Below are 16,202 nucleotides of genomic sequence, written 5' to 3' on the forward strand. Positions count from 1 at the left end.
ATAATGGGTAGGTTTTTCGACAGGATAAAGCCGGATAAAAACGATATCCGTTGGGGTCATATGCGGATAGAGATGCAAATATCAAAGGTCAAGTAGGACTACTTTCAGTGTTTATAAACAAACATGGCGTCGCAAATGTCATTCGGCGATCGAGTCAGATTTAACCATAGGGAATCTGGATAAACTACATGAATAATTGCTACCATTATCAAAAGAACAGTCTAATATACTGAAATCAGTGTCTAACTGTGACGTAGCTAAGGCATTTTTTACGTTTTGGCTACTTTGGAGATATAAATTTCGAAACAATTTTGCGAGGGCACTAGGCCTAGCCAAGCGGGATCAGTGGCCATATCTGTGCTTGTAGACCTCTGCGGCTTGAAAGTAAAATAGTTGGATTTAGCCGAAAATTGTTTTATGGCAGATGTTCAAATTGATAAGTTATTGTATCTATGAAGCTGTCATAGCGTTTGATTTATGACTACCATTGTCTGAAGTACATTTGACTCCAAAGGCAAATTACCCTGTAGCCATGTCTCCATAACTTAATTGTCATTACGTTTTAGGCGCTATTCCCCGTTGTTAATCCTCACCAACATTTCATTGTACATTGACTGTCAGTCAGCCTGGACTACCATATGCTTTTTATAGTATGGCATTTATTGCCCTAATTGATCATCCCATGAACTGTGTTGGTTAATCGCGCCAACATGTCCAATGTCCAAAGCAATGTCATGGTATCTTTGTCTGTCCATTGTTGTTCATTACTATATATGTGCTGCCATTACACTGTTACTTGGGTGTTAGTCAGGTTTGGTATTCCGAGTGCTGGCATAGGGACGACCTCGAGCAGGATGTCCCGCTCGTAGGAAACGCCCTGAGGTGAGCTGGAGCTCCGCTCACCTCTTGTACGCTTGAGCTGGAAGGTCCGCTCATCGCGGTGTTTGTGTTGTCAGAGCAGGTATTCCGCTCATTGTGCAGTTGTTGTTGATTGTTTACATGTTGTACATAAAGCGTTCTGGGACAGTGATGTCGATTTTGTCCTTTCCCCCAAGTGTATCATTGAAGGGCGTTTTCAGCTAAATAAAGGAGAAACACTTGATGTGATAGTAATAATACAACGGTAAAGGTGACTATGCTTGTCGTTAAAGGCGACTAACGGGATCGGGTAGTCAGGCTCGTTGACTTGGTTGATGCATGTCATCGTGTCCACAATATGTGGATCAATGCTCATGATGTCAATCACTGGATTGTCTGGTCCGGACTCGATTATTTACAAACCGCCGTCATATAGCTGGAATATTGCCGAGTGTGGCGTTAAACAACAAATAAACAAACAACGGCGTAAACAGCCAGCTCCTGCACATCCTGTTATCTTATCGGATCGTATCGTGTCTCTGCAACTAGGACGTGAGATAACATGGATTTCAATGTGATGCTGACAGTAGCATGTATTAATAAAACATATACATGATGGTTGTCACGAAATTGATTATCAAACGTCACAACGTTGAAAGCAGTTGCCTAATCACTGTAGTAAACACATATTTTCACATAATTTGGTATTTTTAAAATATATTCATTCTAAACGTACGTTAATATTTATGTATCAACTTGCTTAGAACCCTATACCCAGAAGGCCAATCTGGTGATGCTGACCTCCGAATTCTATACATCTCCAATTGATTGTCATTGGCCGAACCAGCCTGACGTTTTACTCTGTATCTATAGCTGTAGCTTGTGGTGTCAAGTTTTGCTGGAGTATAACACCCCTTTATAGGCGGCCTTTGCAGCTTGGAGATCCGCTGCAGCATGAGACTGTCCTTGTTGACACTCCATGATGGTTGCGGAAATGGGGTACTAAACCATTTGTATCCCACCGGCACGAAGTCCGTCCGGCCGTCTGTTTCTCAAAGGGGACAAATTTTCTCAAAAACGATTCAAGTCAGAGAAATGAAATTTTACACACGGATGTTCTGTTGGTTGGTTGGTTGTTTAACGCCGCACTCAGCAATATTCCAGCTATATGACGGCGGTCTGTAAATGATGTTCTGTTAATGATCTAAAACGAGTTTGAAATTTGATGTCGTAAATTCATTTTTACAGAGTTGTGGCCCTTGCTCCGTGCTTTTCAACTTAGTGCATACTGTGAGAAATGGAGACAGGTTTTCTCAGAAACTACTGAACTTACTTGAATGAGAGTTTGCAAGCTTATCCAAGAGAAATCTGTCAAGACCGAGTTCGAAAATTGGTTCCGTCATGTATTTTTTATTGATCCATGTTATTTTATTTTGTGCATAGTGTGTTCGATGGGGGCAGTTTTCTGTCTCAGAAAGTACTGAAGTTGCATGCATGAAAGTTTGCATGCATATCTAAGACGTACTTGTCAAGATGGAGTTATTTTTTGTCCATTCAACATGTCCATCTCCACATGACATAAATAGAAGTATTATAAAGTCTTCAGCACGTTCATATTGCTGAGAGCGGCGTTAAACAAATAAACAAACAAACAATATATTTGTTAGCTACCTAAACACATATGATGTTCATGTAAATAAATCTGTGTATATTGTACTAGTCGTCTCTTGTTCTACCTGGTTAAGCTATCCCCTTTAGTCAGAACATGATAAATGTCTCATCCCTCAGTGATAACTTTACACGCCACACCCTATACCTACCCGTATTTACAACAGGGAATGTTGAATGTTGGTCCTCCAACACACTGCATATATAAAGTGAACCTTTCTGTGGTGACATTCTATGTTAAAGTTATGGATATATATATCCATAACTTTAACATTGAATGTCAAGACATGTCCTTTACAAATGATATGAATACACATTGATTAAACCTGTAGCGGTGACATTTCAGTATCGGTGTAACCTGGTTAAAGGAAACGCGTGAGACCGCTTTGTTGACTCTCTAAGTGGGTCATTACACGCCGGGAACCGGTTGCACAACAGTGACGAACACATCAGATAATACTAAACTTTCAGGATAAGGCTTATTTATAGACAGATAATGCTTGTGACTCTCCAAATTACCGTAGTATCATAGTGGGGCGAGCGTGTATACGTAGTACCATAGTGGGGCGAGCGTGTTTACGTAGTACCAAAGTGGGGCGAGCCTGTATACGTAGTGCCATAGTGGGGCGAGCGTGTTTACGTAGTACTAAAGTAGGGCGAGCGTGTTTACTTAGTGCCATAGTGGGGCGAGAGTGTTTACGTATTACCATAGAGAGGCGAGCGTGTTTACGTAGTACCATAGTGGGGCGAGCGTGTTTACGTAGTACTATAGTAGGGCGAGCGTGATTACGTAGTACCATAGTGGGGCGAGCTTGTTTACATAGTACCATAGTGGAGCGAGCGTGTTTACGTAGTACTATAGTAGGGCGAGCGTGATTACGTAGTACCATAGCTGGGCGAGCGTGTTAACGTAGTACCATAGTGGGTCGAGCGTGTTTACTTTGTACCATAGTGGGTCGAGCGTGTTAACGTAGTACCATAGTGGGGCGAGCGTGTTTACGTAGTACCATAGAGAGGCGAGCGTGTTTACGTAGTACCATAGTGGGTCGAGCGTGTTTACGTAGTAGCATAGTGGGGCGAGCGTGTTTACTTTGTACCATAGTGGGTCGAGCGTGTTTACGTAGTACCATAGTGGGTCGAGCGTGTTTACGTAGTACTATAGTGAGGTGAGCGTGTTAACGTATTACCATGGTGGGGCGAGCGTGTTTACGTAGTACCATAGTGGGTCGAGCGTCTTTACGTAGTACTATAGTGAGGTGAGCGTGTTAACGTATTACCATGGTGGGGCGAGCGTGTTTACGTAGTACCATAGTCAAATAGGTTTACCACCAATTCTCGTTTGGCCATTGTTAAGACAAGCATGGGTTGCTGAAGAGCAATTCTAACTCGGATCTTCACGGGTTCGTTTAGTTTGTGGGTGGAAGGAGGGGGTGGGTGAAGGTGACTGAGTGAGCTGTCAGCCGCCTCAGGAATATTTCAGCCATATCTGGACATCGACCATAATCGAGCGTGAATGAAGCATCCATGAGTCGACAAGTTCGAAGATCGAAAATCGGGGTTCACCGACACAATCAGTTAGGTCCCACAGTATATTCGGTACTTGGGTACTTGGGACTCTTTCATACCCGGAAGCCCTGCAAGGTATTCGGCTGTGTGGGGCAAAGCGGGTGACAGGAAAGTTTGTGTAGGAAGAGGGTATACGTACCCGTGAAGATCTGGGTTAATATTAATCTCCAGCAACCATACTTGTTCTAAGAGGCGACTATGCTTGTTGTAAGATGCTCCTTGGCGAATCGGGTGGTCAAACTAGCTGACTTGGTTGATGCATATCATCGTATCCCAATTGCGTAGATCGGTGCTCATGATGTCAATCACTGGGTTGTCTGGTCTGTTGATGTCTAAATATTTATTGTCATGCAATACTTCTATTCTGATTTCTGAAAAAGCGCGTTTGTTAACAAACAAGAGAAAAAGTCTGGTCACGCGATATGCAAATTCTGGTCACGTGTTATACTGTCACCACTGCGCCGGAGTGTGCCGGATGACGTCACTCATGACCGTTGTGTTATTTGTTAAAGCGCCACTGCTATCTGACAAGAAACAAAATATGCATCGATGCTAAAATGGAGCGATTTTAGTGTGAGCAAGAAACAGATGCACAGATGAGACTCATTGTTAGATAAATGGTACCTGTTGATGTTGTTTGTTGTTTAACGCCGCACTCAGCAATATTCTAGCTATATGACAGCGGTTTGTAAATAATCGCATATGGACCAGACAATCCAGTGATGGACATCATGAGCATCGATCCGCGCAATTGGAATCGATGACATGTATCAACCAAGTCAGCGAGCCTGACCACCCGATCCTGTTAGTCGCCTCTTACGACAAGCACAGGCGCCTTTTACGGCAAGCATGGGTTGCTGAAGACCTATTCTATCCCGGATCTGACAGCAACTTGTGCAGTAATCTACATCTCCATGTAGAAATTGAACACCAGCTTACCCCGGCGTCGCATGCAGCGTTCTATGGCAATCAGCTCACTTGGTAAGGTTTATGTTACATATATAAATAGAACAGTGCATTGTGGGGCCAAAGACCACAGGACCACACACAATTCAACATATTTGGTATGTGCTGAACGTGTGACTGATTCATAATTATTCGGGGGCACGGGTGGCCCAGTCGTCTAAGGCGCCGCGATTCGCTTTGCAGAGTTGCGTCCCTTGGACACGCCAGAAACCTATGATTGTGGGTTGGAATCCCGGTTCGCCCCGATTATGTTTCTAGGTTTGTCAGCACCATACCCGTGCTCGTGGGTTTCACCGATGTGGTAAACGTCTGAGACCTGCATCACTTCGGGCTTTCCTCCCACATTAAGCTGACACGCCGTGATATAACTGGAATACTGTTAAAAGCGGCGTTAAACCCAACTCACTCACTCATAATTATTCTTCCTCGGTTTATATGATACACCACGGTCCTATACTGCACAGAGCGTAAGGCAATACATAAAGCTTTTGTGCGACAGTATACATATCGACCGTGCACTACTTAGTACACGCCCACCTAGTTCATTTTACGTTCATTTCTTGGAAATGTGCCAACAATCACGTGATATGCACTTCTGAACTCGACATGAAATCAACACCGTCAATCAGCTGATCAGCCTTGATCACGCACCTGTTCACTTGACATAACATGGATTTAGCTTTTCGAGCATTTGAATATGTCTGTGGTAAGTGTTATTTATAACATTAATCGTGATCCTCGTAATTTCGATGACAATCTACAGCCAATCCAAAGGTTACTTTCGTTTTCATTTGGCTTTTTATCCTATTGTCCACTTCCAGGAAAAGCCATAATAACACTACGTAAGGCAGATCAACTCTTTCCTTCCCAGACCGGCAAATCTGATCGTTTTGCCCTAGAACAAGCTTTTCTGATGCAGCGAGATATTTTATCGCCTCCTGTTTATACTATATGCAGTCAGAATGTCAAACGGTAATGTACAGTATATGTGTTGTGCTTATCTTCCATAATAAATATTATAATATTTATATATTAACTAATGTCTTTGTACCATGTAACTTGGGTACCGTTATAACAGAATCAATTGCGTTTAATCATTGCCGGGTGTAAACGTGCACGTATTCAATTTTTGATGAATTTGCTCCGATGTTTTGTAAGCGTAATGACGCACGAGTAATCGTTTCTTTCTTCCGCATTGCTGTTACTGTGGTTGCCTGCGTATAGCGTTACAGTGTTGGATCAATGTCCTACTCGTCATTACCGTACGTCATCTGTGGAAACACTATTTCCATTGTTGTTACCGATGTTTCATTTTGTTTGTTAAAAGTAATTAGAGTAGTGTTTTTTTTGCATAAAATTACATGGAAAAATGGAAATTGCCTCAGGCTATATCATACCCGTGCTCGTTGGTTTTTCAACTCAGTGGGACAACAGCTACGATCATTTGTATCACGTTTGACTTTCTTCCTACGTGAATAACATAATTATACAGTTGAAACGCTGTGACATAACTGAAATACTGTGACGTCAAACTCTCTCACTCGACCCGTGAAGATCCGGGTTAGAATAGGTCCTCACCAACCCATGCTTGTGGGAAGAGGCGACTAACGATCGCTGACTTGGTTGATGCATGTCATTGTATCCCATTTGCGTAGATCGATTCCCATGATCACTGGATTGTCTGGTCCAGACTCGATTATTTACAGACGGCCTTCATATAGCTGGAATATTGCTGAGTGCGGCGTTAAACATCAACCAAACACTCACTCACTCAATATGTGTGAACCCAACTCGCTCACTCACTCACTCACTCAATATTTGAGAATAATTGAGTTGCTTTTATATGTATTTGTGATGTGCCACCGTTGGGGCAACATAAAAACAATTATGGTCACCTTTTAGCGAATACCTGGTAACATCAATATTGCATAGCAATTCATACATACGTGCTTGTGATACTGTCGGAATCGTCCTCGGGTTTGTGTTTCATTATTATTAAGAAAAAACATTTTCTCGAATTAAACGGTTGATTTTTTTTTACAGACCTGGTCAGAGGTTCAGATGAGGTAAGATAAACCATATTTGATCGTTATACCGCTGTAAGCTCGACACATTGAAAAGTTTTGATTCCTCCAAACTTCCATCCATGGTTTACCATATGTTAAACATGCTAAGATTGGTTGGTTTGTTGTTTAACGCCGCACTCAGCAATATTCCAGCGGTCTGTAAATAATCGAGTGGACCAGACAATCCAGTGATTGACATCATGAGCATCGATCCATGCAATTGGGATCGATGACATGCATCTACCAAATCAGCGAGCCTGACCACCCGGTCCTTTAGTCGACTCTTACGACAAGCATACTCGCCTTTTACGGCAAGCATGGGTTGCTGAAGACCAATTCTACCCCGAATCGTCATGGGTCCAAATTTGCTAAGAATGCTCAATTTTAACTAAAGGACATTATAATCCCATGGGTGAAGAAATACAACATTAAGTTCAAGTCTGAACTTTGGAGGGGCCATGTCGGTGGGGGATTTCTCCCGCACGACGTGACGGCAGCCACATACCCTTTGGTTTATAACGACATTTGTTTGATCACCTGTATCTGCGTGTTTGCATAATGGTATCTGACGATGCAATATGTGTCAGGGATTATATCCCTCTGCTTTGTAATGATTTCTTATAGATATGGAAAGGGCTTTGTCGCTTCTATTATTGTATATCTATTTAACCGCATCATAATAGCAACGACAAAACAATCGACTGGTCGAAACTCATTAATCTGTCTATAACTATGTAAATATCTGTATGTGTATGAGTTGAGGTGAAATGGGGTTTAACGTCGCGTCCAAGATTATTGCACTTATATAGCGACGTGCATGCACGTGTGTGTGTGTGTGTGTGTGTGTGTGTGTGTGGCTACTTGTACTAGTCCGGACTGATGCCGATTTATAGTGCTAGCCCACTGAGATATCATGCCGCAGTTTAACATGAATACCCCACTCAGACACAGTGTACTGACTCCGAGCCGATCAGCCCATGTTTTAGCCCCTTAATGCCGAGCACCAGACAGGGTAACAACAAGTACCATCTTTTGGTATGACGCGGCCGGGGATCGAACCCCGGACCTTCCGCTCTCCGGGCGGACGCTCTACCACTAGACCACGGAGGCGGTCTACCTGATGACACTGAAGGTGACGATCTAGCACAGCAGGCCCAGGAACATCCGGGTCGGAAATGGTCTTCGATTCAGAAATGAAATTAAATGTCCATCGTGCATCCCTAAGGTGTGGCGTGATTTATGTTGTGGGTTCGAATCCCACATTCACCTTCTTTATGATACTTGGTTTGTCTCCGTACCTGCTTGTTTCACGACACTAAACTTTCTTTCCATGTTAAACTCGCCCAATGATGACAACCATGTTCCCCTTGAAGTTCCGGGGAATAAATGGTCCTCAGCAACCCATGCTTGCATAAAAAGGCGACTAACGTGATTTGGTGGTCAGGCTCGCTGAGGATGTCAGTTATACATTCATATTGTTTTCGCCACTAGTTTGCCCAATGGAATCTGTTTCGGCAGATTATCGACACTGATTACACACTGGCCTTAACGTTTTATATTTTGTTACGATTGAAACTTCCGAAGCCGAAGCGTTTTAGAAAGAATAGATTTTCTCAATAACCAACGTATTCTGCATTTTGATTGGACGGTCAATGTGCTCTAAGGGTTCATCTATGCGACCTTCAGAGAGGTATCTTACGGAAATAAACAAACCTAATTCAATGGGATTGAAATGAGCTTTATTTGATTTAACACACCGTTTGTACTCTTTGGAACAGTATTTGTCCAATATGATTTCTGTACCTTAAGTAAGTTTATGTTTTGCAACAAGTGTTGTTCCTAGGCGATTGGGTGGTTGTGTAAATTTGCTAGTCGCGGTGGAGGGTTGAGTCTCGTAGGCGTCGGGGAAACCTCACTCATTTACCCTCTTCACTCACTCATTCACCTATGTAGAGAGTCCACTGATGGCATAAACGTTAACGGGATATTTTCCTGTTTCAGCAGTCCGATCCAGCGGCCGACCAGAGGCATAGAGACTCCGACCATGTTGAGGTCATCTATGATCGCCACGAAGGGCAAGCTGACATCTCCAATAATGCAGCGACGTTAGAAGCACATCCATCCTCACCGCCATCCTTTCCCTATGTGTCTGCAACGTCCGATCCAGCGGCCGACCAGAGGCATAGAGACTCCGACCATGTTGAGGTCATCTATGATCGCCACGAAGGGCAAGCTGACATCTCCAATAATGCAGCGACGTTAGAAGCACATCCATCCTCACCGCCATCCTTTCCCTATGTGTCTGAAACGTTTCAGCATCAACACCAACCACAAGACCAAATGGCAGTCTCCCCACACGCTCAGTATCAGCCAGAACAAGACGTTTCGTCTATTTCTCGTGTTCAACACCAAACACCACCCCCAACCTTACCAGGGCTTCAGTACAACTACCAACTACCACCACCACCATTACTGGTGCTGCAGCATCGGCTACCACCACCACCCCTACGCCTGCTTGTTCCTGTGATGAGTTCCCAGCGCCAGCGCCAGACCCAACCACTCCGAGCACCTATCGGCTTACCATTTGAGAGGGCTCAGTACCATGCTTCGTCCTTTTCTCATTTTCAGAATCCTCCATCTCTTACTCCGTCTCCGCTTGCATCATTCCCTGCCTTATTAGGCAGTGAGCCAAAGCTGTTTAAACCACAGGTACGAAGCTGCTACTACCACTTTATATTTTGCTTGTTTACTTAAGTTATATGTATTTTACATCCCTAAAATGATATTCCCGTTTAATCTCAACTTCCCATGGCAAGGGCGTTAACTAAAAGTCCATTTTCCGCCGTTGCCGAACTACAGAAATTTTCAGGCTCGATCGTAGCGCCACCAGTGGCTATTACGAGTTATGTCCCTTGTATGTCCCCAATCAGATTTTCCATCGCTCATATCACTTGCATTTGCTCAAAACAAAATGGCGGCATCCAGCAAAATCGATCTGATCGATAATCAAGATAGATATTGTAATTCAACGGGTCTCACCCCGCGAAGTGAATGAAATCTTTTGAGCACCTTGATTAAAATCATGAAAAGATTTGCTTTATATATGTCGACGCCCAGTTGACGGTACACATGTTTTGCAAATGCTACAGTCGACCGAAATCTGCACGTTGAAATCAATGTTGTTTACGAAACAGATCTCAATGTCGTTTGATTGGACGGTGTATAGAATCGTGAGTCCAGCCAAATTGTAACTCCAGAATTCCAGCCCAGTTCGGCAAGGGTGGAAACAGGACTTTTACAGTCAGTTAACGCCCTTGTTTCGGGAAGATGGTTTAGTCATTACCGAATTGTACCGTTCTCGAATATATGTTTAGCTTGTAGCCATCGGGCGATCATTTCAATGTTTGGACGTAAGCCCTGTGTGACAAAATCCCCGTACAATAATAAGTGTTTACTTTGTGGGGAACGTTTAATCAACTTACAGAATAAAATGGTTATAAAGTAAAACCATTCACCGGTGCATTCCAAATCAATAAAACTATTCAAGCTGTCATCTCGCCGGCAGCTTATTGCAAACGATCTCGGTCACAAAGTCGATTGGCATTTTCGAACAAAAGACTCTCTTGAGATGACAGGAGGGTGACGTCATCAGTGGTATAATGTCATTTGACTGCTTACATACCTTCTGCTGAATTCTAGTGCTGTGGTATGTTTCTTAGATTGTTAGGGGGCGGTCGGGTAGCCCAGTCGTTAAAGCGTTCGCTCGTCACGGTGAAGACCCGGGTTCGATTCCCGACATTGGTACAACGTGTGAAGCCCATTTCTGGTGCCCCCCGCCGTGATATTGCTGGAATATTGCTAAAAGCGTCGTAAAACTCACTCACTCACTCACTCACTCACTCACTCACTCACTCACTCACTCACTCACTCACTCACTCACTCTTAGATTGTTAGAGATTGTTTGTTACTATTTATCAGAATAAAAAATCTGAAAGTTGTAAAATCTGTCGGTGAAGACCTGAATTGTTTAGGTAAGCAGGCAGTATTCTTATATCATATTTAGAATTATTATTTAATAAAATTATGAATACTGGAGTGTTTCCGGAGTCGAGGGACGTTGATATGATATAACCATTGTATAAATCGGGTACAAGGTCTGATCCAAACAATTCAGAGGCATTTCTGTTTTAAATGTATCCGGACAGCTGCTTACTTATAGCTGCGTGAATAATCTTCTATCTGAACTTCCGGCTGGTTTTCGTCCAAACTATTCAACGGTTGACAATTTATCTATATTGCAAGCTTTCTGTATCCAGGTATTTATGTAAACCTAGGTGTCGCTTTTATTGTGCATTTGTATATTTCAAAAAAGCTTTCGATTATGTTGATAGAGAAAAATGTAATATTTACTTCTTACCAAAGGATGTCATGGGAAATTTATTCCAATTATAACAAAGATGTATTCATCGGTTTATGACTTGTGGTAAAACACAATCTGGTAAATCACAGTGCTTCTTAACATGAAATGGTGTACGTCCAGTTTTGTTTATTTTCTTCATTAATGACTTTGTCAGAGAAATATATAATGAATGTCATATTATAGATTTAATGTTACTTCTATTTGCTGTTGATATTATCATGTTTTCGTATTCTGTTAATGGTAAAAAACCACATTGAATGTATTACATTCTTTTTGCATCAAATGGGGATTGGAAGTTAATTGTCAAAACCAAATAATTTCCAAACGTGAAAAATGGAGATAAAGCAATATTCTCTTAAAACCTGTTACAAATTTTCAAGCAAAATATACATATATTTAACGGCAAAATTACATAAATGTTGTCTTACGGGGATGAAATATATGACGTAAAATATAAAGACGCTATTGAAAACGTAGATTCTTCATACTTTAAACGCTTTTTAATGGTTGGAAAATAGTCTTCCAATAAAGCTAGTTAAGGTGAAAAGGGACTCTATCCCATTCATATGTTAAATCAACTCCGAATGACCAGCTATTGGCTAAAATTACTGAGGATGGAATCGCAAAGATATCCTTGTCTATGTCATAAACTACTGAAAGCTATTGATGACAATGGTAAAACGACTTGGGTGTCCAATATCAGATATATCAGATATTTCATGTCCTTATTCACTTGTGTGGATTTCCCAAGATGTTCAGGATACAAATTTATTCTCTAACAAAGGTTACAGTGTCGAAACTGGCATGATAATAAATCTTCTTCACGTTTCCTCAGATAAAGTCTGCTATAGAAACAGAGTATGTTAGATGATAAATCGCTTGTTAGGGCTTTATGTAAATTCAGAGTGTAGTTACACAATTTCAATGTAAATTTTAGACGTAGCTGTGTAAAAAGTTGAAAACTGTAATAACTGTCAGTCAGGAGAGATTGTGGATGAATTTCGTGTTCTATCAGTATGTGACAAGTATAAACATCTTAGGCAAAAGTTTATTATATACTTCAGCGTGAAAGACTGAGTTTTCTGAAGTTGAGAAAGGTGATATTTTCATTGCACTGAACATAACACTTCAAATGTCACTGCTGTGAACATAACACTTGATATTTCACTGCTTTGAACATAACACTTGATATTTCACTGCTGTGAACAAAACACTTGATATTTCACTGCTGTGAACAAAACACTTGATATTTCACTGCTGTGAACATAACACTTTGACGGAACTATTGTCATACAAGAGTTACTTCCCCTTTAATTGCCCGTACACAAACTGTTGACGTTCGTTTTAAGTTAGTTCCACACGAACAAGGCAAAATAATGACGGATAGTCATTTATGGAGTTAATATCACTTCTAGCCGTTTATTTTTCTCTCCAAAATGTTTCGTTATAAACTGTAAATCTCTCATTTAACTCGTCAATCGAGACTGTTCGTTTCGCAACGCCTCATATTTGTTACTTGACCAGCATGTATTCTTTCGGTTCTCTCAGCGGTCTCCTGGTATTCAAGAATAGTTTTTGTTGAAGTTGATTTTGTATAAACTCATATAGAAATGTATGATAAAGAATTATCGTGACCCTCAATATTTTTTAATACTTTTTTATATATTTTTTTAAGATTTTGCAAACACGAAAGTCGCAAATACAAGGGGTGGTGAACCGTCACTGTTTGTCAAGTAGGGAGAATTTACGTTTCAAGGTTTTACATTTGTAATGAACTAGTTTAATTTTCTGTTGACAATTGCTGAAAAATTATATAATGAATAGGATATTCCATGTGTCGAGTGAAATATCATGTTTCTCTCATCTCGTGACGGGGGGAAAGGTAATATTTTCACGAGTGGCTACGCCTCTATATATTCCCTAGTTTACCAATATGAATAAAAACAAAATCCAACAATTCTTATGTTATACGTTCACAGGCCAAATTGTTGAAACATATATTCTCTGTCAAATAGTTTTTGTATATCATGTATATCATGTATATCACATGACTAAAGAAATGAAACTGAAATATCAACCGTACAATGGGCCATGCGGGCTTAAATACCGAATAAAATGTCTGTCTGTCTGAATACAAAAATATGACCTCAAGTACATGTTTCACTATTTACAGCTCTTTAAAAAACGTGAATATATAAAATACATTCATTCCGAGTTTTTGCATACAAGATCGTGAATTCTATTACGAATGGCGGGCAAATAGAGTATGATGTGATTATAAGGAACACATAACAACATGCCCTTGGAGTTTCGTTATGACCGTGTTATATTGTTTTGTACTGTTGATGCGTGCTGAAAACGAGTTCCATTGGGACGTATTTGTCCCAGGTGCAACTATAGGTCTCCCAGTCTTTTAGTATGGCTCGATGACTATCTTTATTGGGGGTGTTAAAGTATCGTTCATTTGCTTTGAACAAATTCAGGAGACTGAACTGGAGATGGTTGTTCGTGAAGCTGTTGAGAAAGTTCAGGATGGAAGCTTTGATAAACATGCTGCGGGTAAATTCAAGAAAGCGGCGATGACTGCGATATCAGCAACTACTCCAAGTAACATGTCGACAACGGCTAGGTTCAGTCAACTAGTATGTGCAAGACTCAACAGACTCTTCATACTGGAGGTATGTGTATTTCATTTCCTCAATAGTCCAGGCATAGTTGCGTACCTTAGCCGTGTCAGGATCCGCTGATTGAGGGTGTGAACCCCTCTGTAGCTAGTGGGTAGAAGCATGGTGCTTAGCACATATGTCGATGTAACAGTTAATTGAATATTATGTTTTCAGTATTTAATGTCCATATTATTTGATTAATATCGACCTCCAAAGTATAAATGTGTACTGGTTACAGCAGAGTTGTTTTGCTCAAGCCCAGAATTGCCTCGAGACGGGTCTTGTATGCATTTCAACAAATTCATTACTACAATTGGGATGGTTCCTGATTATGTAGTAACGATAGCCTCAAAGTGCAGATAGTATTATACAAATATAATCTCCAATAATGTACCACCAAATCTCTGTCTCAAAGATTAACCATGGGTCTTAATTAAATCAGGGACAGACATTATATTCATATGTATTTGCGACAAGTGGAATTAATACCATGTGGATTCTCCAAAAGTCGAAGGATTTTGCTGGAATTTATCTTCAAAGGTTCAAAACAATTTGTCAAAAATGAAAGCAAATATCATCTGAAATGTACTGAGAATACGATATGAGAATTGCTGGACTTCCTCATGGATAACATCTTTGTGTATTTGGGACATGACATAAGGCAAGAAGTAGGCATCCCCTAGAGCAGCAATTGCTGATCTGTTTCTTTATGCACATGCATCGGATTTTCTGCTCGGAATGAGTAAATGAAAACATAGGAAATTGGACAAATCATTCAGTGTCAGGGATATCCATGATCTAATATCGTTAATTTCCTTCCACTGATTTACCCACCCGAACTAGGGGGCAAGGGTGGCCCAGTCGTCTAAGGCGCGGCGATTCGTTGTGCAGAGCTGCTTACCTTGGGCACACCAGAAACCTATGATTGTGGGTTCGAATCCCGGTTCGCCCCGATTATGTTTCTAGGTTTGTCAGCACCATACCCGTGCTCGTGGGTTTCACCGAAGTTGTAAACGTCTGAGACCTGCATCACTTCGGGCTTTCCTCCCACATTAAGCTGACACGCCGCGATATAACTGGAATAGTGTTAAAAGCGGCGTTAAACCCAACTCACTCACTCACCCACCCGAACTAGAAATAAATAACAATCCAGTGAAACCGTCTCATCTGTTTCATGTTTAGATCTGTTCGTAACATGTGACACAAGTCTGTATGACAAGAGGTGTGACTGTAACTTTCCTAACGTCAACTTTCCTTGTATGTTGAGCAACATTCCATGGGCTCCAGCCTCTGGTGTTTACATTTTACATATTTTGGAGTTCAATCGAGCTTGCTGTTTCAATGAAGATTTCAAAGAACGTAGTACGACTCTTGCACATTGTTGCTTGATGCGGGTTAAGATATGAAACAAAAGCAACAACAGCCTTTCCATGTTCATAAGAAATCTCTGCCAAAAACAGAGTCGATTGTACGATTCCGACTATATAATGAGCATGTGTTTATGAATCACTATCAAGCAGTGACGATACCAGGTGCTAAAAGTTTCAGCAAAACAAAGGTTTATGATAGACATGTGTGGGGCATTTCCACATTTGACCCATCAGTCAAAAAATAGTGTTTCCTATTTTGACTTGTACCATATCTTCCCGTGCTTTTTGCATGTGTTTGTAACGGGTGCCACCGGTAGGGTAGAATACGCTGAATTTTTCGAAAACTCCTAGTATTACCATTATTTGATAGTGATTCACAAACCTATGCTTATTATATAGTTGTAATCGTACAAACTGGACATAGATTTCTTGTGTTTATGGAAAGTGATTTGGCTAATGTATTTACAACAATTCGCGTGTTGCTAAAATATAGAGCATACACTAGTTTATGTACACATGATATAATTACAGAGGTGCAGTCAAGTTCTGAATGGCCTGCGATTCTTGTACAATGGTAAGTATGCCTGAGGATGTCCTTTCTTAACGCAATCTTCAGTACAAG

General features: G+C 41.1%; 1 protein-coding gene and 1 pseudogene across 2 annotated transcripts in view; both read left to right on the plus strand.

The window, feature by feature from the left end:
* The window catches only part of LOC139479410 (uncharacterized), a 151,853-nt pseudogene that overhangs the window by 76,605 nt on the left and 59,046 nt on the right, over window positions 1-16,202 (plus strand).
* LOC139478412 (3'-5' exoribonuclease HELZ2-like) overlaps window positions 5,675-16,202 on the plus strand; it is a 32,617-nt gene continuing 22,089 nt past the window's right edge. Inside the window, exons 1-5 of one of the 2 annotated variants that reach the window (XM_071260858.1) lie at window positions 5,675-5,764; window positions 7,102-7,124; window positions 9,126-9,833; window positions 14,028-14,222; window positions 16,112-16,154. In XM_071260858.1, the coding sequence (XP_071116959.1) occupies window positions 5,728-5,764; window positions 7,102-7,124; window positions 9,126-9,833; window positions 14,028-14,222; window positions 16,112-16,154 (1,006 nt within the window). In that variant the 5' untranslated portion in view covers window positions 5,675-5,727. Of the gene's footprint in view, window positions 5,765-5,986; window positions 6,031-7,101; window positions 7,125-9,125; window positions 9,834-14,027; window positions 14,223-16,111; window positions 16,155-16,202 lie in introns of those variants that run through there. The other variant, XM_071260859.1, reaches the window with a different exon arrangement.

This window comes from Haliotis cracherodii, unplaced genomic scaffold (genome assembly GCF_022045235.1).
Source record: "Haliotis cracherodii isolate W230 unplaced genomic scaffold, xgHalCrac1.p SCAF_4, whole genome shotgun sequence".
NCBI classification, from domain to species: domain Eukaryota; kingdom Metazoa; phylum Mollusca; class Gastropoda; order Lepetellida; family Haliotidae; genus Haliotis; species Haliotis cracherodii.